At 46.9% G+C, this 23,083-nt stretch overlaps 1 protein-coding gene across 3 annotated transcripts in view; it reads right to left on the reverse strand.

Annotated features, from left to right (window-relative positions):
• The window catches only part of ELAPOR1 (endosome-lysosome associated apoptosis and autophagy regulator 1), a 72,867-nt gene that overhangs the window by 11,672 nt on the left and 38,112 nt on the right, over positions 1–23,083 (reverse strand). For all 3 annotated transcript variants that reach the window (XM_041749004.1, XM_041749003.1, XM_041749005.1), the window contains 12 exons: positions 18,169–18,316; positions 17,604–17,684; positions 16,928–17,033; positions 16,645–16,794; positions 10,070–10,158; positions 6,712–6,889; positions 5,652–5,780; positions 5,158–5,248; positions 3,094–3,199; positions 2,685–2,822; positions 1,877–2,140; positions 5–178 (listed from right to left, as the gene is read on the reverse strand). In XM_041749004.1, the coding sequence (XP_041604938.1) occupies positions 5–178; positions 1,877–2,140; positions 2,685–2,822; positions 3,094–3,199; positions 5,158–5,248; positions 5,652–5,780; positions 6,712–6,889; positions 10,070–10,158; positions 16,645–16,794; positions 16,928–17,033; positions 17,604–17,684; positions 18,169–18,316 (1,654 nt within the window). The remainder of the gene's footprint in view (positions 1–4; positions 179–1,876; positions 2,141–2,684; positions 2,823–3,093; positions 3,200–5,157; positions 5,249–5,651; positions 5,781–6,711; positions 6,890–10,069; positions 10,159–16,644; positions 16,795–16,927; positions 17,034–17,603; positions 17,685–18,168; positions 18,317–23,083) is intronic.

The raw sequence follows: 23,083 nt of genomic DNA on the forward strand, positions 1-23,083 counted from the left end.
TTACCTGGTTTCCACACAGACTGAGGGTAAAGTGATGGAAATATTTCAGCCCTTTGGAAGTGAAGCTTGGCCCTCCGGCCAGAGAGACGGTGTTTGCCAAAGCCAAGAAGTTGTAGTCCAGAACCCTGGTGGGGGTGCCGATTGAGAAGGTGCAGTCATTGTAGCACAGAGAGTGGATCTGAGGGGAAAGGGCCCGTCAGGCTGGCTACTCAGGCGGCGCCCTAAGGGGACCGCGGTGGACAGGGGCTGCTAGTGTCCTCGTCTTGTCCAGCCCAGGGGTGGGACAAGTGGACGTAAGGATTGGGTGGCCATTAAAATAAGGGAAATGGGCGAGTGGGGGTTATGTACAGCCCATGGCTCACTTGTTAGCACATATGTGATGTACAAACCCAAGTCTACTATTTTTCAGTAAGGAATTCGGTCGGAGTTTTAGCCTTGTCCCTATGCCTACATGATCGAACTCTCTCGTTTTTTTTTTTTTTTTTTTTTTGATCGAACTCTCTTAAGACACAAGGTAGCACTTCTTGCTTTTCAGCAGAAGACAGTGAGGTGCTAACAGGATGCAGAAGAGAAACTACAAGCCTTGCCTGTGCCCCATTTAAAACTCACTGAAGCCTACCTCCTCCCTCCCAGGTTCTCTACAGGACACTGAGTTTTGGGAGGGGATTTAGGGGCGCCTGGGTGGCTCAATGGGCTATGCGTCAGATTCTTGGTTTTGGGCGCAAGTTGTGATCCCATGGGTCCTAATCTCACGGGTCATGAGATTGAGCCCCACATTGGGCTCTGTGCTCAGAGCTGTCTGCTTCTCTCCCTCTGCCCCTTCCCTCCCTTGAGCAGTCTCTCTCTCTCTTTGGTATAAATAAATAAATCCATAAAAGAGGGGGCGGTATTTATTTCCCAGAAGTCCTATAGACCCCTTACTCCCATGTTAGGATCCTCATTCAGCAACTGTCATTCCCTCCCATAGCAGCAGAGGGAGCCCCAGGGGAGGAAGTCTGTGGCAAGGCTAAGGTGCCCAAAAGAGGTTGCCCAGGATCTGCAGAACGGTTGCATATACTGCCCAGCTAAACTGAGCGGCATTTGTGTGACTGTATAAATGCCTTACAGATGTTTGTGTGTTCATGTGGTTGTGATAGGTAAAATCCAAGCTCATTTAAAAAGCATGAATGAATACCCAAGAGCTGGGCAGCCCTGGTGGCTCAGCAGGTTTAGCGCCCCCTCCAGCCCAGGGCGAGATCCCGGAGACCCAGGATCAAGTCCCACATCAGGCTCCCTGCATGGAGCCTGCTTCTCCCTCTGCCTGTGTCTCTGCCTCTCTCTCTGTGTCTCAATAAATAAGTAAAATGTTTAAAAAAAAATACCCAAGAGCTTTTTGTCATGGTGCTTTCTTAGCTTCAGAAAGTACATGGGGGCAAGAACACTGTTTTTCTACTTTAGAAAAAACCTCTAGGATATAAGACAGCAATGCCAGTTAACTATGTTCCAGCAAAGGCGGCTGCCCTCCCAAAGGAGACTGGGCAAACGCTCATGATAATAGGCTCGATTGAAGTAGGCTGAATGTGAGCCCAAGCTCTTATTCCTTCCCTTTAGGTCTCTACAGAGGTCCAGATAACCCTCTGGACCAGATGGTCACAGACATCCCTAATCCATCTCTTGAATATGAGACTTCCCATGGTCCTGAAAACTAACCTCTACAGCTAAGAATTTGCCCTCCAGGATCACAGCCTGGGTGCGTGTTCTCAAAGACTCTCACCAGGGAGTAAGCTACAGAGCAGGCTTGGGTATGGCCCCTCAAGAACCCCACCCAGGTCCTGACACCCTCTGAGGTGGGCCATCCAAAGGAGCAAGGTGAGGATGCATGACACAATGCTGGCACCTTGTTGCTCTTGGTCCCTGGACCACAGGGTATGCAGGCCTGAATGCCGTAAGGCTGGTGGGCTTTCAAGATTGTGTTAGGGGGGCAGGAATGGCAGGTTCCTGAATCCCGATCAATGTAGAAGCCAGCAGGACAAGAGGTGCAGGAGGAGCCCATGTCAGAAGCTTCTAGGGCACAGGGACGGCAGTAGGAGGCCACCCCGTCCATGACGTTGGTGACATTGATGGAGTAGATTTTGGCGACGTCATTGGTGTACTTCCTGCCCTGGAAACAAGAGGAGAGAGGGCATAGGCCTGAGACACCGGCAGCAATTGAGTTCTCTAGGAATAGCATATGACTATTTAACACTCTTTATCCTATGATACTTGAGAAAAATCTTAGAAACATCCTAATCTTTTTACTCACTAAAGAGCAGTTCTTTGTTGTTATTTTTTTTAAGAGTAGCTCTTTGTGAACATTTTGTGTCACATTAAACCAAGACTAACCCATTCTAAATGTATAAAAATATTAAGTGCCATAGGGGAAATATGCAGTAGATACCATCATATGAAAAAAAGGAGGTCTTTTCCTTGTGAAAGGGGAAAAAAATGTATTTGAACTTAGAGTGTCATTTTCCCTGGGGGTCGTTTGGATAAGGCTGGATGCTTCTCAGAAGCTGAAATAGGAGAGTTCTATGCTTGACTCCTTCAGATCCTTCTAATCCCTTGAGTTCTGAACCTCACATTCATACTTAAGCTAAGGCCAGGAATCATCCTGGCCCAGAGGTCTCTCCTGGGAGCCAGGAGTCTGGAGAAGGGGAGGAGCTTACTGTCTCATGAAAAGTGGTCCTCTGGAAGGCCCAGGTGAAGCTCATGGTAGCATTCTCCTCGATGATATAGGTGTAGGACTGTTTGCCTTTGGAACCTTTCCATGTCTCCACGGGAGTGTTGGTCCTAGAATTCACACCCTGAACCCAAGACAGACAAGTGAAGAAGACACAATGGCTGGGTGGCTGGTAGGGGACAGGGTTCCCCTACTGCTGCCAAGCCAGGGCCCATCACGGTTGGGCAGACTCATGTTAAACTGTGAAGTCCCTGATGGACAGTCTGGGCCCTTCCTCTGTGAAATCACTATAATTGGGGTTGTCAGTTATGTTGATACACCAAAGGGGCAGAGGGGGACCAATGCTCCCAACAGTCCCAGGAAGCCCCATAGCAGACAAAGAAAGCGAAACATACCACCATGAAGTAGAGTTCACAGTTCACAGAACAGATGGTCTCAAAGACAAATGTGATCCTGGCCACCTCTTTATTCTCTGTGTCTGCCATCACCGACTGTGGAGGTCTGTGGGGGCAGAAGCTGAAAATTAGTGTCAGGGACCAGGCAGCACTTACTGAAGAGCCCGGACGGCAACCAAATGTCTGCTGGGGGACAGGATTAAGTTCTGGGTATGCCGGAAAGAGCGTGGATTAGTCCAATTCTGCTACCTGGCTATGTGACCAAATTGTAGTTTCCTCATCGGTAAAATGAAGGTGATAATACCTTTCTTATCTACCTTCCATCGCTATGGTGAGATCCCAGGGCATAGCAGATGTGGGAGTGCTTGGTAAGATGCTATAGAATCTCACCAGCCGCGCAGGGTCCTCGGAGCTGCAGCATTGCCCTCACCTGAGCTGTTAGAGGCACAGAACCTGAGGCCTCCCCAGACCCACGGAATCAGAATCTGCACACTGACATGATTCCTAGGTGATGCATGAGCACATTAGGGTTTGACAAGCTCTACCACCATTAGGTGTAAATTACCTACGTTCACTTAGCAGCTCCCTCTCTCGGGTGGTAGGAGCTTTCCTTGGGTCGAGTGAGTAGATATTTCAGTTTGTCATCTCTTCAGCCAAGTTCTCAGGCTGGTCCTTCTTTTGGGAAAGAGAGAGCCATGCGGGGGTGGGGAGGATAGGGGGGTGTGAGTGGAGGAGGTGAGGAAGCACTTTACTACAGTAGTCAGCTTTGTAAATTGAAAAGTAGTTTTGGGAATGTTACTCCCCCCAAAGCCTAAAAAATTTGCTCACCTTGTAAACAAGATAAAACTGCTCACCTCTGAGTAGTGTAAACCAAGGAAAGGGAAATGAATACCTTTTGAGCAACTATACCGTGGGCTAAACGCTGTGCCGGCGATGGAAAGGGGGAGCTTGAAGATGGTAATGGAGACACCAGACTGGCCATAGGGAAACCCATTCAGTGCTCCCATCTCATCTTGAAAGTGTATATTGGCAAAGATTTCACTTTGGCTTTGGAAATCCATTTATAGCTTAGCTTTTCTTTTGGCTTTGGCCATTTGCTTGTATCCTAAAGACCACCAGTGCCAGTTCCCGTCTACACAGTTTTGCCAAACACTGGACTAGAAGAATAATCTCAACCTGAGCTAGTCCAAAGTCACAGACTGTTAACCCACCTTGTTTTACAGATGAGAGCCTGAAGCCCAGAGGAGCACGGTGACTTTCCCAAGTTCACAAAGCCAGTAAGTGGCAAAGTTCAAGTTCCCTGTGTTCAGTCCAGTATTCTTTCTACCTTACCACACTGTTTTATTTATTTATTTATTTATTTATTTATTTATTTATTTATTTATTTATTTTAAGATCTTATTTCTTTATTCATGAGAGACACAGAGAGAGAGAGAAAGGCAGAGACACAGGCAGAGGGAGAAGCAGGCTCCCTGCAGGGGGCCCAATGCAGACCTTGATTCCAGGACCCCAGGATCAGGCCCTGGGCGGAAGGCGGCACTAAACCGCTGAGCCACCTGGGCTGCCTGTTTTTTTTTTTAATTTTTATTATTTATGATAGTCACACACAGAGAGAGAGAGAGAGAGAGGCAGAGACATAGGCAGAGGGAGAAGCAGGCTCCATGCACCGGGAGCCCGACGTGGGACTTGATCCCGGGTCTCCAGGATCGTGCCCTGGGCCAAAGGCAGGCGCTAAACCGCTGTGCCACCCAGGGATCCCGTTTTGGGGGTTTTTAAATAACATTTTATCTGGTGGCGTGAGGAAGAAGAATTCAAGTAGCATGTGGCTAATTAATAAGAGAAGCCAGATGAGAAAGAGCACCACCAGTAGGTCTGCCAGCGTGGGCAGCAACTAAAAAGCCACGTTACACTCAGGTTAACTCTGTTAGACCATTGCCGTGCTCTCTTGCTCTGAGCTCATGCTTGCACATGCCGGGAGCTCTCTCCTCTACAACATTTCAAGCTCTGAGGGACTTGGATGTGGCCAAGGTGGTGTGGGCTTCCCCTGAGCTTTGTATTCCTCACCTGAATCCTGGCACAACCAGAGTGAGAATCATGAAGTCATTGTCTGAGGCTCCAACAGCCGTGTAAATGTGATCACCAGCCACCTCCCAGCCTGGAAAAGGAGAGGGGAGAGTTAGTGCCCCAGTGGTCACAAGTGCAGGGCAAACGTGCACCCAGATGATACCCTGAAAGAGAGAGAGAGAACACCATCCCTTGAAGCGACCAGAACCACTGCCAAAACCAAACCATATTATTTATCCTGCTACTTGGTCAAGGACTCTGAAACTCTCAGAGCAAACCCTTTGAAGTGTGTGCACATTGTTTCTAGCTCTAGTTTGATCTCTAAAACTAAAGTTTGGCAGAATAAAGGTCCATGAGGAGTGGAACTTTCCAGAGAATGCATGGCATGATCAGCTCATTTTTCTCCAGACATCACTGCTATGAAGAAATGCAAAGTGAGGGAGCTCCCCTTCCGCAGGGAGCCGACAGCTCCCAGTAGGTGAGGAGGCACTCACCAGTCATGCCCTTGTACTCAAAGTTGATCCCACTGAGAACGGTGGTTTCCATGTTTGAGGGCAGCGTGTTCCACCATTTGTATTCAAATCCCACGGCCGGCTCAGTCCCAGCTGGGCAGTGGCTGCAATCTGGGGGAACCACAAGACCCACACCTTCAGCAGGAAGGTTACAGCCACCCTGGCTGAAGCCGCTGTCACAGAGACAAGTGGCAATAGGGGTGGGCAGCCAAAGGAGGGTAATACTGAGCACCATAGCACAGTTATACCAAGTTGACTCCAAAACATTCTGATGATATCTTTCACATATTCAGGATGTAAACACAGACCCTGAATTCCAAAACTCCAGCTATCCTACTTGCCCACCAAAGTGTTGATTTTATGAGTGGGAAATATCAGAGAGGGTGACGGAACATGAGAGATTCCTAACTCTGGGAAAGGAACAAGGGGTAGTGGAAGGGGAGGTGGGTGGGCGGACGAGGTGACTGGGTGACGGGCAGTGAGGGGGGCACTGGACAGGATGAGCACTGGGTGTTACTCTACATGTTGGCAAATCAAACTCCAATAAAAAAATATACAACCCCCCCCACAAAGTATTCATCTTAAAACTTGAGTGTGTCTTCTAGTCTGATGTATACAGTTCATATTATTGTCACATTATTATCAGTAAATGCATTTACATGAATATGTACACAAGTCCTCCCAACACCCTTCTACGGCGTGACTTGTGGTTCTGATCGTGTAAGGCTGGCCATCCCAGCTCCCCAGACCTCCTGGTTAGCATCCCTGCTGCATGCTGGAAGTCTATGTTGTGAGGACTGGGTACTTTAGGCCGGAGTCCAATTGCAGTTGGAATAGGAATAGTTGGAATAAGGTAAGCAGTTCTCGACTGTGACTCTGACCTACGGACAGAGCCCCCACCTTGACCTCACTTCTCTTGAACTCAGTCCTCAGAGTGGCCTGGCCCTTACTGCCTCCCCTGGGAGGACAGAGTGCACATTTGGCTGACACCCACCCATCTGGGGTCACGTGGGAATGGACAGAATGCAGATAAAGAGGTTACCAGAGCCGTTGGAGTAAGAGCCATAAGGGCAGGGCTCGCAGGTGCTGTTGTTGGTTTTGAAAAAGCCTGGGTTGCAGGGTGGGCAGCGGGTCTTCACACCAGAGGCGGGCAGCTTCACAGCCCCCTCGAGATCCTCACCACAGATTTTCGGCTGGGCCCATTTGTACATGAGCTGTGTCTGCAGAAATGGATTAAGAATGGCTCAGCCTGTGTAGGATTTAACACATCTTTGGGAATTCATCCTGAGAGTGGAGGGAGAGGAGGGGACTCTGGGCTAAAATGAAAGTTTCACCAGGGTAGGGAACTCGTTTGGTCACTCATTTGGTGTATCCCATGATCCTAGCCCAGAGCCTGACACATGGCTGTGCTCAATAAATATCTGTTGACTGCTGACTAGATGAAGAGGGATATACTTAGCGTGGGCATGTGTCACTGAGAGATGGGAAGGACCAGTTGTCTCCAGAGAGAGCTCTGATTCCAATGTAGACTCTTATTACTACCAAGGTCACTTGGAAAAAGTAGCTGATGAAAACCCCAAGACATAAAAAGGGATGTCCCAATTTGTCTTCCAAGCATTTTCTTTGCTTTTTCACTTGTTCACTAGACATTTATAGAAAGCCTAATACATCTGTGTGCCAGACCTGGTGGCTTGGAGATGAATGAGATGAATGGCCCCTGCCCTTAAGGAGCTCACCATCTAGCAAGGACAACAATCACATAATAACAGCCCGTGTGGGTGGATGGACACTGTGTTCTCTGGGACATTAAGGCAAAAGGGACATTGTAGGGGGGAAAGGTGAAATGGAACAGTCATCCATCAGATCAGTGGACAAGGGAAACATTGTGTCTGTCACTCATTAGGGCCATCCCTACTCTTTTGATGGAAGCACTGGACACAGAAGAGGGGATGACCTGCAGGAGGCTCCTCATCTTAAAACTTAGCAGCTCAAGCCTCCTATGTGGCCCTTGGGCCAAGTCAGAGATGAAAGATGCTCTTATGAATTACATTGAAGGGATGATGATCTGGGCAGCACTGCCATACGTGTGAAGTAGTGGATGAATAAGGCATCTGTTCATTTTATTCAGGATAAGAAATGACAAGTCTTAAAAGGAGTCTGTGCTGCCTTCACTGATGGGAGTCCCTGGGGCTTATCCTCTCCCTGCTCAGCTCCACTGTGAAGAGATTCCTCCCTGTGAAGAGTAGCCAGTGGCCAGAGCCCCAGGTTTGTGCTCTAACCTGGGTGCTCTCATCCAGCTAGTCCACTTAAGTCTCATGGAGAGAAGGGTCTGGGGGGCGGGTGGGTGGGAAGATTGACTCGGACCATCTCTTGGAGCAGCACATGCAGCAGCCCCAGAGGAATGGCCAGCCTGGTCCCTGAGAAACCACCAAGGCACAGCAAAGGCCACAAGGGCAATCATAGGAGTCAGCTCGAGTTATGATCCTTGATTTAAAAATACAGTTTGGAAGACAAAGTGAAATCATGAGACTGAGCAGAACCAGTGCAGGCGTGAGACACGAATCATGAGAGTTCTGTAAGGTGTTCCTGATGAATGCATATTCATGTGCACTCATGCTTCGGGGCCCCTCCCCTGAGCCTTGGCTGGGCTGCAAGAGGAGCACTGGCTCTGGCCCGACTGAGCATCCAAAGGCAAAGGCCCCAGGGTGTTCAGGCAAGAGCAGACATCCAGGCTGGCAGGCAGCAGAGTTCACTACAGATCAAGAGGGCCTTGGCCTGAGCCTGCGAGGGGAGAGACTGGGGCAGAAGGACGCAAAGACAGCCATGCATTCATGTATTACGCTGAGGAGGGAGAAGAGGAGCAGGATTACGTGTTCCCATTTAATTAGTGAGTCAATTGATGCCAAGAAAATGAAAATGATTTTTATGAGGTCATACAGAAGCCCAGACACTGCATGACTAAGTCTAAGGTAAAACTGATGAGAGGCGTAGCCATTTTCCCTTGGCTGCGGGGGAAGGGAATGATGTTTCAAATGCTAGGGCAGGGGTGGGGGAGGCTGGAGAGTGAGAGCTAAGGATGAAAAACAATCACTGCTAAGGACCAGACTTTATCCCATGTTTATCTGGCAAAGGGAGAACTCATCCAGCCTTCCAACCAGCAAACCCTTATGCATCCTAATAGCCAAGCACATGCTTATGCTGAATGCAGATGTCCCAACTTCTCTCTTCCTGAGAGGCTGTGGTTTAGGGGTACAGACAACTCATCCAGAATGTCTAATCTAAGACAAATCCCTCCACTTGTGTCCCTGAGCCATCCCAGCTCACTTCCTGCTGTTCCTGGAATTCACTGGGCACAGGACTGCCTCCTCCACACCTGCTGTGCGCTTACCTATGTCACTCAGGTCTTTGTTCAAATGTTAATGTCCTCAAGTGTCATCCCAACCCTCTCTAAAATAGCATCTCCACTCTCTGTCATTCTCTGTCTCCGAATCTTTTTTTAAATTTTTTTCTTCCCCTTACTGCCATTGGATATACTCTAATTTGTTGCTTATCTGTTGTCTCTCTTTCCACTTGTTCCCCGGTGAGAATTAAGCTCCAGGAAAGTAGCTGTCCCCTCCGTTCGGTTACCTGCTGGATGCGGAGGGCCTGGCACCTTAACTGACTGTGGAAATGAACACATGACCTCCCTCTGAAAGGCCTTCCTTGGCCCCCCACACCTCATTCACTTCTCTTCCAGCTTCCCCCAGGCCTCTGCAATCTTCTTATTGCTTTGGTCAGGGCCTGGTTCTTCTCCCTCACCTGCCCTCACAGGACTGTGGGCTCCCAAGGGCAGGAGCCTTGATCACCTCGGAGCCCCCAGCAGGAGCCCCATGCCCGCACAGCATTAATCCTTAGAACACCCTGCTGAATCAGAGGCGATGCAAGCTACAAACGAACGTCCTTCTGAGGCAGAAAGCCTGGGGGGAAGAGGGAACCAGCAGAGACTGAACGGTCAGCCCATTCTCTAGTGAGCCCAGAAGTAGGAATCCATTCCCTTTGCCCACAAAAGCAGAGCCTAGGAGACAGGTCTGATGAGCTCCATGAGGAAATGAGTGCGCATGGACAGGCAGTCATTGCCCAGGGGGACTAAGCAAATGGATGAAACCAAGCAAAGAAAACGAAATGGCTTCTTGCAACAGAGCATATGTGAATAAGCAGCAGAACAAATGCGGTGAAACAGTTTCTGACCTGAAAATGAATGAGGCCATCTCGTTTTGCCTCCCCTCACCCCCAACCTCCTCCCCACCCCTGGCTATGGGGTCACTGCGGAGGTCTGTGTGGTCTTCTCCAAGGTAAATGTGGTAAAGCCCAAGGAGTGGGCAAAGGAGCTATCTGGGGCAAAGGGGCTCCATGCTACCCACCTCTCCGTTGGCATCACAGGCTGTGTGAGTATAGAAGTAATCTTTGTCCGTGCAGGCTGGGCGCACTTTGCAGGAAGAGGATCCCTTTTCTAAATTGCAAAAGGACACGTAGTTGAAGTTACTTAAGAAAGCGGGTCTCTTGACTACTTGCTCATGACCCTCTGACATCCAGGACCCTGGGATACACGCCACAGGGACTGCAGGAAGTAGAAAATTCTGCATACCCACCCTTCCCTTTACTTCACTGCCAATCCCTAAAGCCCCACTCAGATATCCCCTTTGCACCCTGGTGCTATGAGAAGCTACTGGGCCCATCCTGTGGGGAAGGGCATATGGAAAGGGTCAGTGTGGAGGGTGGGTAGCCACTGGAAAGAGCATCTTGCAGGCTGACCACCACTAACTTGAGTTCTCAACACCTGCCACCTTCCAGGTGCTTCCCAATCCTGACTCTGTAGGTAGTTTTACTACTCCTGAAGGATTAAAGCAAAACATTGGAAAGCTTAGGACAGTGCCTTCATACTCTTATTTCAGTTCCTTCTCTGCAGTTTCTCTTACTGTCCACCTCTAATGAAGGCCTTCCACCTTTGGAATTTCCCCTTCTTCGTGCAACCTTCCTACACAAATGTGATAATTTCCCCTGGGTCCACTTAAAGTGTAGAGTTCTTTCCACTTTCCCCACCCTCACGCATCCTGCTACTATTTCTAACCCTTGACCTGTTCCTAATAAGAAAAGGTATCAACTACCATTTCACTTATTCCACTCTCTGTACATTAGTTCTGCTTTAACCTCATGAATGCCTGGATAGGAAGTACTATTTCAGTGTCTCCCTCTTTAAAGTAATAGACTTTACCTTTTTTGAATTACAAACATTTTGAGAATTTGAAAAAAAAGACCTGTTTCCTCTCCTGAAAAATATACATAACTTATGCAAATACATTAAAAAATTTCCAAGGAATTTATTTTCTCCAAAATAAAAACCACTGCTTTATAGAATGCCAATACTACTACTACTACTACTACTACTACTACTACTACTACTACTGTCACTACCATTTCAGGTGACTACTGTGTCACCTGAAGGTAAGCACTTGATATGAATGAGCCTTCCTCTCTCTGTATATATTACCTGGCAGGCCATGTGATAGAGTGGAATGAGATTTTTTTTTTTTAAGATTTTATTTATTTATTCATGAGAGACAGAGAGAGAGAGAGAGAGAGAGAGGGGCAGAGACACAGGCAGAGGGAGAAGCAGGCTCCAGGGACTCCAGGATCATACCCTGAGCCAAAGGCAGACACTTAACCGCTGAGCCACCTAGGCGTCCCTGGAATGAGATTTTTTTTTTTAATTTTTTAAAATTTATTTATGATAGTCACACACACACACAGAGAGAGGCAGAGACACAGGCAGAGGGAGAAGCAGGCTCCATGCACCCGGAGCCCGACATGGGATTCAATCCCAGGTCTCCAGGATCTCACCCTGGGCCAAAGGCAGGCACTAAACCGCTGCACCACCCAGGGATCCCTGGAATGAGATTTTTAAATCAGATAGATCTGGGTTTGGATCTTGCTTCATTCAGTAGCTGTGTCACTTTAGGCAACCTCTCTGAGTCTTAGTGCTCTTATCTGTAGAGCAGGAATAATAATATCTACCTTACTGAGGCCAGCACATCCCCTGGCTGCATTGTAAGAAGGGACTCACTAAATTCTGGTAACTCTTATTACCTGAGTTTGTGGGAATTATTTTTATTTGGTAACCGTCTGTGGGAATTATTCTTATATGGTAACTGTCATGGGATTTTTTTTAAAAAGACTTAGTTATTTGAGAAAGAGAGTAAGCAAGCACACAGGGGAGAGGGAGAGAGAGAATCTCAAGCAGACTGTCTGCTGAGCATGGAGCCCAACCTCATGACATTGAGATCATGACCTGGGCCAAAGTCAAGAGTCAGACACTCAACCAACTGAGCCTACCCAGGTGCCTCTGTCATGGTATGTTTTATTTTATTTTATTTATTTATTTTATTTTATTTTATTTTATTTTATGACTTTATTTATTTATTCATGAGACACACAGAGAGGCAGAGACATAGGCAGAGAGAGAAGCAGGCTCCCTGTGGGGAACCTGATATGGGACTCAATCCCAGGAGTCCAGGATCACGTTATAGGATTTTAAGTAAGGATTGAAAGTTTCTTTCTCTCCCTTCCAGTTAAGGCTTATTCCTCAACTGATCCTTTCTTTCCGAGGTACCAAAGGAGTCGCTAGATCAGAGAATCTCCTAGTTTCAGCCTCATCGGCCTATCCTGGGGAGCTCCATCAACTGCACATTCTCACACCTCTTCTGTCCCAGTCTTATTATCCTGGGCAAGAGGGAGCTACTGCCTGGGAAACAGCTGGAGTCTTCTCAGCTCATTGACTTAGTTAACAAGCAGAAGGCCTCGTTAGGCATAGAGGGATCCAGGGATTCCTGCTTTTCACAAGCTAAGGCCAAGAGGATTTTGGAAGGAGATGCTGAAAACACATCAATTTCCAAGAACCTCCATATATGGTCCAGCAAATTACAAGTTCCGTGTTAGGAAGTACATTCTGCACATGGACCTTTCTCTCCTTGTCAAATATTTGCTAGACCTGATACCCTAGCTCCAAGTTTCAACAAAAGTGGTCCAGCTGTTTACACATTGACAATTGCTAGCGTCGTTTATATCAATGATTAACCCAAACGCTGAGCCGGACCTCAGGTTTCATCAAAGTGTTGAAGTTGGGTACTGGTCAAGTTTGAAAGATCCGCCTAGATGTTTGGGGAGGGAGTGAAAAGTGATTCCTGTACTGTCGGCCCCAGGGCAAAACTGTGCGAAGATAAAGCTTATCACGGGGGTGGGGTGGGGGTAGGAGGGGTGGGGGGGGGGTGTTTGGATTTCTTTTTCTGAGCCTTCTTCTTTTCAGGACCTTCTCCCCACCTTCAGGAGTACAATATCCTCTCATTCAGATCCATTTCATCAAAGGAAAACATTTCCCCTGAGGATTGAAGCACCTAATGAATGCTTGGCCCAGCTTAGATACCACCCCAGACTCCGGGCAAATCCTTCAACCTCTCTGCTCTGCCTCTTCTTCTTCTCCTTTCTTCTTCTTTCTCCTTTCTTCTTCTTCTTCTTCTTCTTCTTCTTCTTCTTCTTCTTCTTCTTCTTCTTCTTCTTCTTCTTCTTCTTCCTTCTTCTTCAAGATTATTTATTCATGAGAGACAGACAGAGAGAGAGAGGCAGAGACACAGGCAGAGGGAGAAGTAGGCTCCCTGCAGGGAGCCCCATGCGGGACTCCATCTCAGGACCCCAAGATCACACCCTGAGCCAAAGGCAGATGCTCAACCACTGAGCCACCCAGGTGCCCCCTTTATTTTTTTTTATAAACAGGGAGATCTCTCCTGCACTCTGCTGTGAGTAATAATCGAGAAAATGTTTGGTAAATTGTAAAGTACTATCCAAGTGACTCGTTATGGTTGTTACCTACACTAAGAGTACTTTCATATTAAGAGAGGACAGCTGGGAACAAGCTTTATCGTAAAGGAACACATCTGACCCTTAAACCACACATGTTTGAACTGGGCGTGTCCATTTACACACTAGTTTTTTTTCTTTTATAAATACAGTATTGTAAATGTATTTTCTATTCCTTATGCTTTTCTCTTTTTTTGTTTTTTTTTCCTTATGCTTTTCTTAACAACATTTTCTTCTCTCTAGCTTCTTTTATTGTAAAAATACAATATATGATATATAAAACATACAAAATATGTGTTGATCAATTATTTATGTTATCAGTAAAGCCATTAGGGTCATTAGTAGCTAAGTTTCTGGGGAGTCCAAAGTTATATGCTGGGGAGTGGGGAGGTGAGAGGGATGGGGGGCGGTGTTGGTACCTCTTGTCCCTGTATTGCTCAAGGTATTGCTCAAATTAGTGCTTACTAGATGCCAGGCACAATTCTAAATATTTTATGTGTAGTAGTTAATTGAGCCACACAAAACACTATGAAGTAGATATGATTATTGCCATTCCCATTTTATAGACAAGGAAACTGAGGCACAGATAAATGCCTTGCCCAAGATGGCAGAGCTAGTAAGTGGTGGAGCAGGGATTTGAACCTTAGTAATTTAGTCCTGGAGTCTGTGCTTTTAAGCTCCATGCTGCTCTATTAGGAAATGAATCCCTAATATCGAATGTAACACAAAGGAATTCTTCTTAATGATTACATTTTAGGTATCAATAAGAAAGGTGCATTTAGTCAAGCCTTTGTCCTTAACGTCTGCAGTCCCAATAGCTCCATCTTCCTTAGTCTAGGTCCTGGATACCAGCAATGGTGTCTGTTGTGAAATCTCTAGACTGAGGCCTCTGCCTCCAGGTGTTTCCTTCCTCATCCATTTTCCAAATGGCAGGTAAGAGTGGTCTTTCAAAATCACAAGCCAGATCACGTCACTCCCCGGCTTAAAATTCTTGAATGGTCCCCACTGCTGATAGGATCAAATCCCAAATATTTAGCAATGGCACAGAAGGGCTGGTCCACTGTCTGTTCCCTGCCCATCTCTTAGCCTTGGATGCTAGTTCTTTTCAAGTCAACTCCTGCCATGCCGGGTTCTTCCAAGATCCCCAAGCCTTCTGGCTTTGCTTACACTCCTTCCAGAACATCCATCAAACCACCAATTCATCTTTCAAGTCCACAGTCCCTGAAACCTTTTCTCCCTCCCCAGAGAGGACTGGTCACGCCCCTTCTTTACATCTACTGTCCACCACACTCAGAGCTCCTATTCCAGCAGCCGCCATATCGTGGAGTTACTATACACTTAGGTGTTCCTAGAACCATGTTCTCACTTTTCAACTTAAGCTGCAGGGCAGGCACCAGTTCCGAGTCTAGCACCAAGTCTAAGCCTTGGCACCTGGCAGGTGCCTGGGACTTCTTTGTAAATGGATGACTAAATGCTCACTGGGTCTTCAGTCACTCCTTTAGGCACATTCCATCATGAGCTCTGATCAGATCTCCCTGCATTTTCCCAGCCTCCCACTGACCCTGTTTTCTGGAAGAGTCAAGTCATAGTAAAAACTCACTTTCCAGTCGAAGAGGTGGATTGAGTAATTGGTGGCAAAAGGAAAACCGACTCCAAGAACTCACACTTCTAAGCCGACACTTTCATAACAGCTCTCTGGATAACAATCAGTTTACATAGAGAGTTGACCAAAACATTCCCAGGAGGTTTTTTGAGAGCCACCTTGCCATTCAAACCCTTGTACGACTGCTGGGCTGGAATGGCAGCTGGAGACTCAGACGAACAGGGGCTGCCATTGATAGAGCAGGGAACGGGAATGAGAAATTCAAGTGGAAAAACAGGAATTTAGACTGATAGATTAAAGACTTCCCTCGAGATCTAAACATTCCTGTTCTCACTGGAAACTAGACTCACTTGGCAAGATCTGTGTCGATAAATAGGACTTTTGTTTTAGAAATAGTGTATAAATAAGCAGTTCACAAGGTCAATGGCTGGTCGTGGCTGAACAAACACATAGTGTAACACCTGCGTGAAGAACGGGTGTGTCTATGGACAGACTGGAGGGTCTGCTCTAGAGAGATCCTCGAGCTGGGTGTGTATGTGGTTCTGCGTAAGAAAAGAAAAATGGAACTGTTACGGGCTGTCTGAGCAGAGTCCTCTGGGGGGATGCCACCTTACAGCAGAGTCCTGCTGCCCTGGGACTCCCTCAAATGACCAGGTTCTGGGGCACCTGGGTGGTTCAGTGGTTGAGCGTCTGCTTTTGGCGCAGGTCATGATTCCAGGGTCTTGGGATCAAGTCCTGAATTGGGCTCCCCATGCAGAGCCTGCTTCTCCCTCTGCCTGTGTCTCTGCCTCTCTCTGTGTCTGTCATGAATAAATAAAATCTTAAAAATAAAATAAAAAATAAAATCTTTAAAAAATATACTTTGCTTATCAATATAGTCTCATGGCTCTTCTAACCTAGCTTTGATAAAATTATTATGAATTAAAATATATAAACATATACCTTTTGTTTACTGTATCTATTGTCTGTAGTTATAATCTTATATAAGGTTTCATTTTTACAAACTTCACTGCTTAGGGGGAAAAAAAAGACTGCAACCCCTTTCACTAGTTTTCCTAATCCTTCTAACCCTGAGCTGCTTTTTATTTTTGCCACAGCACCCTGCACATTTTACTGTCTACCATACTATAATTTATTAGATATTTATTATTATCATTGTTTATTGTCTCTCTTCCCCCTACTACCAGAATGTAAATTCCACGAAGATAAGGAACTTTGTCTATTTTCTCCGCTAATATAGTCCAAACACCTAGAATAGGACCTGGCAGATAGTAGAAGCTCAATAATTACTTGCTGAATGATTTCATTTTTGTTTTCAGAGTGATCAGTGGAGTATAAATCAGCAGGGCTCTTCTCATGTCCAGAAAGTAAGGATTGAAGAAGGGTCATTTTCAGCATGGCCAGAAGGATGGTTCTCCTTTCTGTTTCTCCCTGTGTTTATTGGCAGCCCCCCTACCAAACTCCACCCACCCTCAGAAACCTCACCTGAGTATTTGTCAGGGTCACACGGGTGGCAAGAAGTTTCTCCCTTGTTTGAATAAGAGTTGGCTGGGCAAAGTTCGCAAAAAGAAGAGCCCTGCTTGTCTGCATATGTGCCAGGTTTGCAGGGGAAGCATTCTGAAGTGTAGGCCACCCCTAAGGAGGAAGAACAACATAGAAAAGCAAGGGTTGAGCCTAGAGACTGAGCCCCTCCAGGGACTGGCTCCCACCCTCCCTGCAGAGTCAGGAAGTCAGCAAAAGACCCCAGGCCCAGCTCCCCTCTCTGTACCTGTGATGGCGATGTTTCTCACCAGCACAGGCTTGGAGACTTTGGACCCCACTGAGAAGGCTGTGGTTCTCCAATAGAGGACATTATTGCCTCGGTTTAGCTCGACCTAAAAACCACAAATGGGAAGACGGCTATCCGTAATCCATCAGATTAGCCTCTTATGGGGGCCTGTCCCCTTAGAATCTAGGGGTCAACACCTTTTCTCATCTCCCACCTTGACTTCCTCAGCTTTGCCCTTCCTCCCAGCTCAGCTTAGCTCCTTTCTGCTTTGAAGCTTCCTCTTACCACCCTCTGATGGTCTCTCCCTCACCCACCAGGATCTCTAAAGTGAGATCCACAAAGGGGCCTGGAGGTATTGACAGAGGGTGAGTGGAGTTCCCTCCTTTATCTCTGGTTCTATGTATCCACATCCCATTCCTAGAAGACCTGGCCCATAAAGCTGGCAAGCTGCTGATCCCTGGGGTCAAGCCATGGATGCAAGTCATCCACACCTCTCTTCAGTCAACTCAAGAGGAAACTATGTTATCCTCACAGATCAGACCCCTGGCCTTGAGGGTGGAAGCCTAGGGAAGGGTGGAAGCCCAGGCTGTGAAGAAGCTCTCCTTGGAGGAAATGCCCTTTGCCCCTTTGCTGGTCTCCCCAGGAAAGGCTCCAGGAAAGCTGGAGCGATACTTACACTGTGGAATTCCCATCCTTTCTCTGTGGTTTTCATCCACCTGGAGTCATCTACATTAGGCTGGCACTGGTCATTCTGAACCTGAGACGGCAGGAGTTTAGGAACAGAGTCTCAGCTTTCCAAGAAAATGGGTTCCTTTACCCCCTTTGCTGCCACAGCCTTCCAGAGGGCCCTTCTTATAGGAGAATAGTTGCCAATTTCCTTTAGGGATAGAGCCCAGAACACATGAGTCTTGAAGCAGGGTGGGAGCTCATCACACACACAAAACATCAGGGCATCAACACCAAGAAACAGCTTTAACTCAGAAGCCTTTACATGTGCTTTCATGTCTGCAGGGACAGTACACTTAGGGTCTCCTGGATCCTTCTCTTCCCCTTCAAAGCCCCCCAACTTCTGCCTTTCTCCTTGCCTCTCGAAGTCTTGGCTCATTTTGTCCACAGTTCTCTCCAGATGGAAGACAACTGTGGAAAATCCCCAACCAGAAATATGCTTGTGATTCCTGTAAATGAATCTGACCCTTGGAGAGTCTTTTACCTCCCATCCTCCCCCGTGGCCAGGGGCTTACAAAAAACTCAAAGATGATGCTGGAGTCTGGGTAATAGTACTCGAAGTTGACAGTGCCAGACTGCTTCAGGTTGACAGCGTACATCAGCGTGGCTGTGCATTCGTCCGTGTTGGAAGAGATGTAGTCACCCAGGGGAACCCACTTGGACCTGTGAGGGAATGGGAGCCAAGTTCACCGGCAGGGGCATGGCCCGTCATGCTTTGTATGAAGTGCACGTTTCATGTCCTGCTGATTCTCTGAGGAACTTCAGATTTGTGATTCACAAGCGGGAATTGAGACATGAACATGCTCAGTGAAGAATGACCTCCAGATCAAGGAGCCTGGGGATAGAGCTGACACAGGCAGACAGGTAGGTGCCCCCTCCACACCACCACATTATACAGAACTATCCAGAAGATAGATGGCAGGTGTTTGTAAGGGGGAGCTGGGTAACATTAACTGGTTGTTTACTATCTCCCAGGTACTCAACTACATGTTCTGCATTTATGACTTCTTTTCTTTCTCATTTAATGGATGATGAAACTGAGGCTTGGCGAGTACCGTGCCCAGTGTCACGTAGCCAGCAAGTGGCAGGGCTGATATTCAAACCCGGGTCTGCCTAACTCCAAAGCTATCAAAGAAAGTCAGCAGACACCACAGAACCCAGAAGTCCATCTGGTCTAGCCCACCTGTTTTTCTGGAAATGCTCACTTTTAGATGCTGCATGTAACTGGTAACCAGGAAGAAGGAAGACCAGAGAACCTCAGAGACAATCAATCTAGTCTCGTGATTTCATTTTCTAAATATCTCTCAAATTGGTTCAACCCTGCCCCAGGGCTCTCCCTCCTCCTTGCACCCACCCACCCACCTCCCCAGTGTTGAACCAGCCCCTATCTCACCTCCTGTATCCAGTCCTGCCTCCTGCAATTCCTCCTCCACACTTGCTGAAGACCTCATCCAGAACAAAAATCTGACCATGCCACTTCCCTGCTTCAAATCCATTGCCACCTACTGCCCTTAGAATAGGGCAGAAATCCTCACCCATTCTCTAGACTCCAGCCAGCCAGCTTTTCTTTCACCTCCTCTGCCAAATTTCCCTCCTTCTGGGTGTTCCTACGTGCTGTTCTCTCTTCCTGGAACAAACTACCTCCTCCCTCCCTCCATTCATTCATTCATTTAGAGGAGGGGGAGAGGCTGAGGGACAGGGAGAGAGAGAATCTTAAGCAGGCTACAGGCCCAGTGCAGAGCCTGACACTGGGCTCAATCTCACAACCCTGAGATGATGACCTGAGATGAAATCAAGAGTCAGATGCTTAACCAACTGAGCCACCCAGGCATCCCTCCTTTCCTCTGTTTAATTCCTACTTGTGTCTATGTCACCTCATCTGAGAAGTCTTCCTTGACTCTACTGGCCTCTGCTATGTGAGCCCTGAGTTCTCACCAATTCTTTTCACCTAGCCACAATTCTCCTCTACTTCACTTACACATATTATGAAAGACTTAAGACCACCATCCTGCTTAAGAAATACAATGCAGAGGGTGCCGGGTGGGTGGGTGGGGTCAGTTGGTCAAGCATCTGCCCTCGGCTTGGGACATGATCCCAGGGTCCTGGAATTGAGCCCCATGTCGGGCTCCCTGCTCAACAGGGGGTCTGCTTCTCCCTCTCCCTCTGTTGCTCCCCCTGCTTATTCTCTCTCTCTCTCTCTCTCTGTGTCAAATAAATAAATAAATAAATAAATAAATAAATAAATAAATAAAATCTTTGAAAAAAAAAATACAGCAGAAGCCTTGGTGTTCACCTAGAGAATCTCAAGCCATTCACTACCAACTATTCTTTTCAGCCAAGTAACCAACCACTTTCTGGAATATGGTGCTTACCATCTCCACGTGGTTCTTTACCTTTTACTAATTATGCAGGTATTTCTAAACATGTCCTATGACTGTGTTTTTGCATGCTTTTAAACCTTATGTAAACCTTATGCATCATACTTACTGAAACTTGCTTTTTTTGTTTGTTTCACTATAATAATGGTGGGATTCATTCATATCCACACATGAAGCTCTTTTTTCATTTTTTCATTTTTGCTACTATACAGTTTTGGCTTGCGTGGTTCTACAGTATTATTTACCCATTACTCACTGATGGACTTTTAGATTGTTTCCAATTTTTTGCTATTATACACACTATTAGAAACATTCTTGTTCCTCTCCTTGTATGTGTGTGTCTAATGCGGACACCTGGGAGAACCTGTGTTAGAGGGCATAGGAACCTCTAACTTTACCAGCTCCTGCCACACTGTTCTCCAAAGTGGTTGCTACTGACTTACACCCACTGGCATGTGAGAAAGTTCCTGATGCTCCACATGCTCCCAAATTTGGCTGTAAAGTTGTTGCCAATGTGTTACGGTAGGAGATGATGTCTCATTGGGCTTTAAATCTTACTTCCTTGATTACTAGCGAAGTTCAGCATCTTTAGTTTATTTGCAATTTGGCTTCCTCTTCTGATCACATTCTAATTTCTCTTGAATGTATTTAATTCTCCTTTAATTATGTATCAAGCTGGCTTGATGGACGCTGTGAGGGCAGAGACCAAACTTACCTTGCTCAGTATTGTAGCCCTGACACCAAGCCCTGGGGGCGTGGCACATTAGGAAGGACTTGGGATAACACAGGTGAATGTGGAAAGTGGCGACCAAAGATAAGCCCACTATTTCATTGTTTTGCCTGATACCAGCCCAGGCAATTACTAATATGGCCAGTGAAGGGGACCTTCAATTAGTCCACTAGTTTCCCGCTGCATTTGTTAGAATATTAATGTGTACTTCCAGTTCTTTGATAGTGTTATTCTCAAATGGAAGCATATCCAAAATACCTAAACTGAGCTCACCCCAACACCCCAGCTAACCTAACGGTATTGATTTCTCCTGTTAAAAGAGACAACACTTAATGCCAATGTGCTCCATGGCATTATGTATAAATAACTCCTAAAGTGAGATGAATAACTGAACAGATGCCATAAGTGGGCTATATTTGGACAAGGCATCAGGATTCTGGATTTGTCAGAGTTGTCTCTGGTGAAGATCAATTCACATTCAATAATTACAACATGTTTTGATTGATTTCTAGGGCCAGGCATTGCTCCAAATTCCTCACATGGATCATCTCATTTAATCCTTACCACAACCTATGAGAAAAATACCTTGTTTATCACTGTTGGTTTGGGGATTTTTTTAGGATGAGGAAATTGAGGCACAGAAGTGATTAGGAAACTTAACTAATCACACAATTAATCACAGAGTAATTAGTCTGATAAGTGCCATAAGGAGAACTATAAGATGGTGCAAGAGTGGGAATCTAAGGGCTCAGGGCTGGCATCTCCAAGGAAGTGGCACCTGAGTGGTAGACACCTGAGGATGAAGCAGGAGTCAGCCAGAAGAGCCTGAGAAGAGTGTCTCCAAAGATCAGGTGCTCCAGGAGAGGAGCACCTGGGTGGCTCAGTGGGTTAAGTGTCTGACTCTTGACTTTGGGTCACATCATGATCACAGGGTTGTGAGATGGACCCCTACGTCACAGGCTCTGTGCTGGCTGCGAAGTCTGATTGAGATTCTCTCTCCCTCTCCCTCTGCCCCTCCCCCGGTCCTCTCAAATGAATAAATAAATAAAATCTTTAAAAACAAAAACCAAAGACCCAGGAGGAAAGAAGCATGGTTGCCAGAGTGGCTAGAGCCTAGTAGGCCAGAGGGAAAATAACTTGAACAAAGCTGGAGAACTAGGCAGAAGCCAGAGGCCAGACCAGGCAGGGCCGTACAGGCTGTGGCAAGGTATTGGATCTTATTCCAAGAAAACAGGAATCCATGGAATCTGGAGCCTTGAGCAGGGAAGTACTGGAGTTGGACTTCTGTTTTAAGAAGATCGGTCTGGCTGCTGGTGGCCAGTGGCTTGACAGAGGCTGGACTGGAAGCCAACATTGGCTGGGGGGCGCCAGAGCCAGAACAGGCTGGAGGTAGAAGGCATGGATTCAGGTAAATACACCGTTGAGCAGGAAAATCAGGCAATCAGTATCTTGGTACTAGCTCAATGATCACTTTTCTGAGGGCAGTGGGGAAGTCGCAAAGCCTCTCTAGGTGCCCATTTCCTCTCGGTTTCTTCAGAAGAGAAACATCCTTTCCTTCCTCCCACGGAGGTCTCGGGATGTCTTAAGATCCAGGCCCTGAAGAAGCAGTTTGTGCTGTGCAAACACAAGTTGTCATTAACTGGCCCACATCCTGTCTTGCTGAGTGGTAATGATTTCTAGACGCTCAGTGAGGTCCCCAGAGAGAGAGAAACTCTTTCTTCCTGCGTGTGTGGGTAAGAATTGATTGAATGAGCCAGGCCTGCCCCTTGTTTGGGGTCAATCACAAGGTCTATTAGGACGCAAATGAGCCCCTTTCAGCTTTAATTCTCTCCAGCTTTATCTCTGCTGCCAATGCTGTCATGCCAATGATTTGACACTTAATATTAAACTCTAAAGTGACATTAAAATTGGACTATAAAATGCCTGTTGCCTGGCTCTGATATTGGTACTTTTTTTTTAAGGGAGGGGGAAGGGGAGAGGGAGAGAGTCTTAAGCAGGCTGCACACCCAGCACTGAGTCTGACATGGGGCTCCATCTTACAACCCTGAGATCATGACCTGAGCCGAAATCAAGTCAGATGCTTCACTAACTGAGCCCAGGTGGCTCTTCTCCCATCTTCTTTGTCAATACAACAAAGAGAAGTGGGTGATTATCTTTTTTTTTTAATTTTTTAAAATTTATTTATGATCGTCACACAGAGAGGCAGAGACACAGGCAGAGGGAGAAGCAGGCTCCACGCACTGGGAGCCCGACGTGGGATTCGATCCCGGGTCTCCAGGATCGCGCCCTGGGCCAAAAGCAGGTGCCAAACTGCTGTGCCAC

This window comes from Vulpes lagopus, chromosome 3 (genome assembly GCF_018345385.1).
Source record: "Vulpes lagopus strain Blue_001 chromosome 3, ASM1834538v1, whole genome shotgun sequence".
NCBI classification, from domain to species: Eukaryota; Metazoa; Chordata; class Mammalia; order Carnivora; family Canidae; genus Vulpes; species Vulpes lagopus.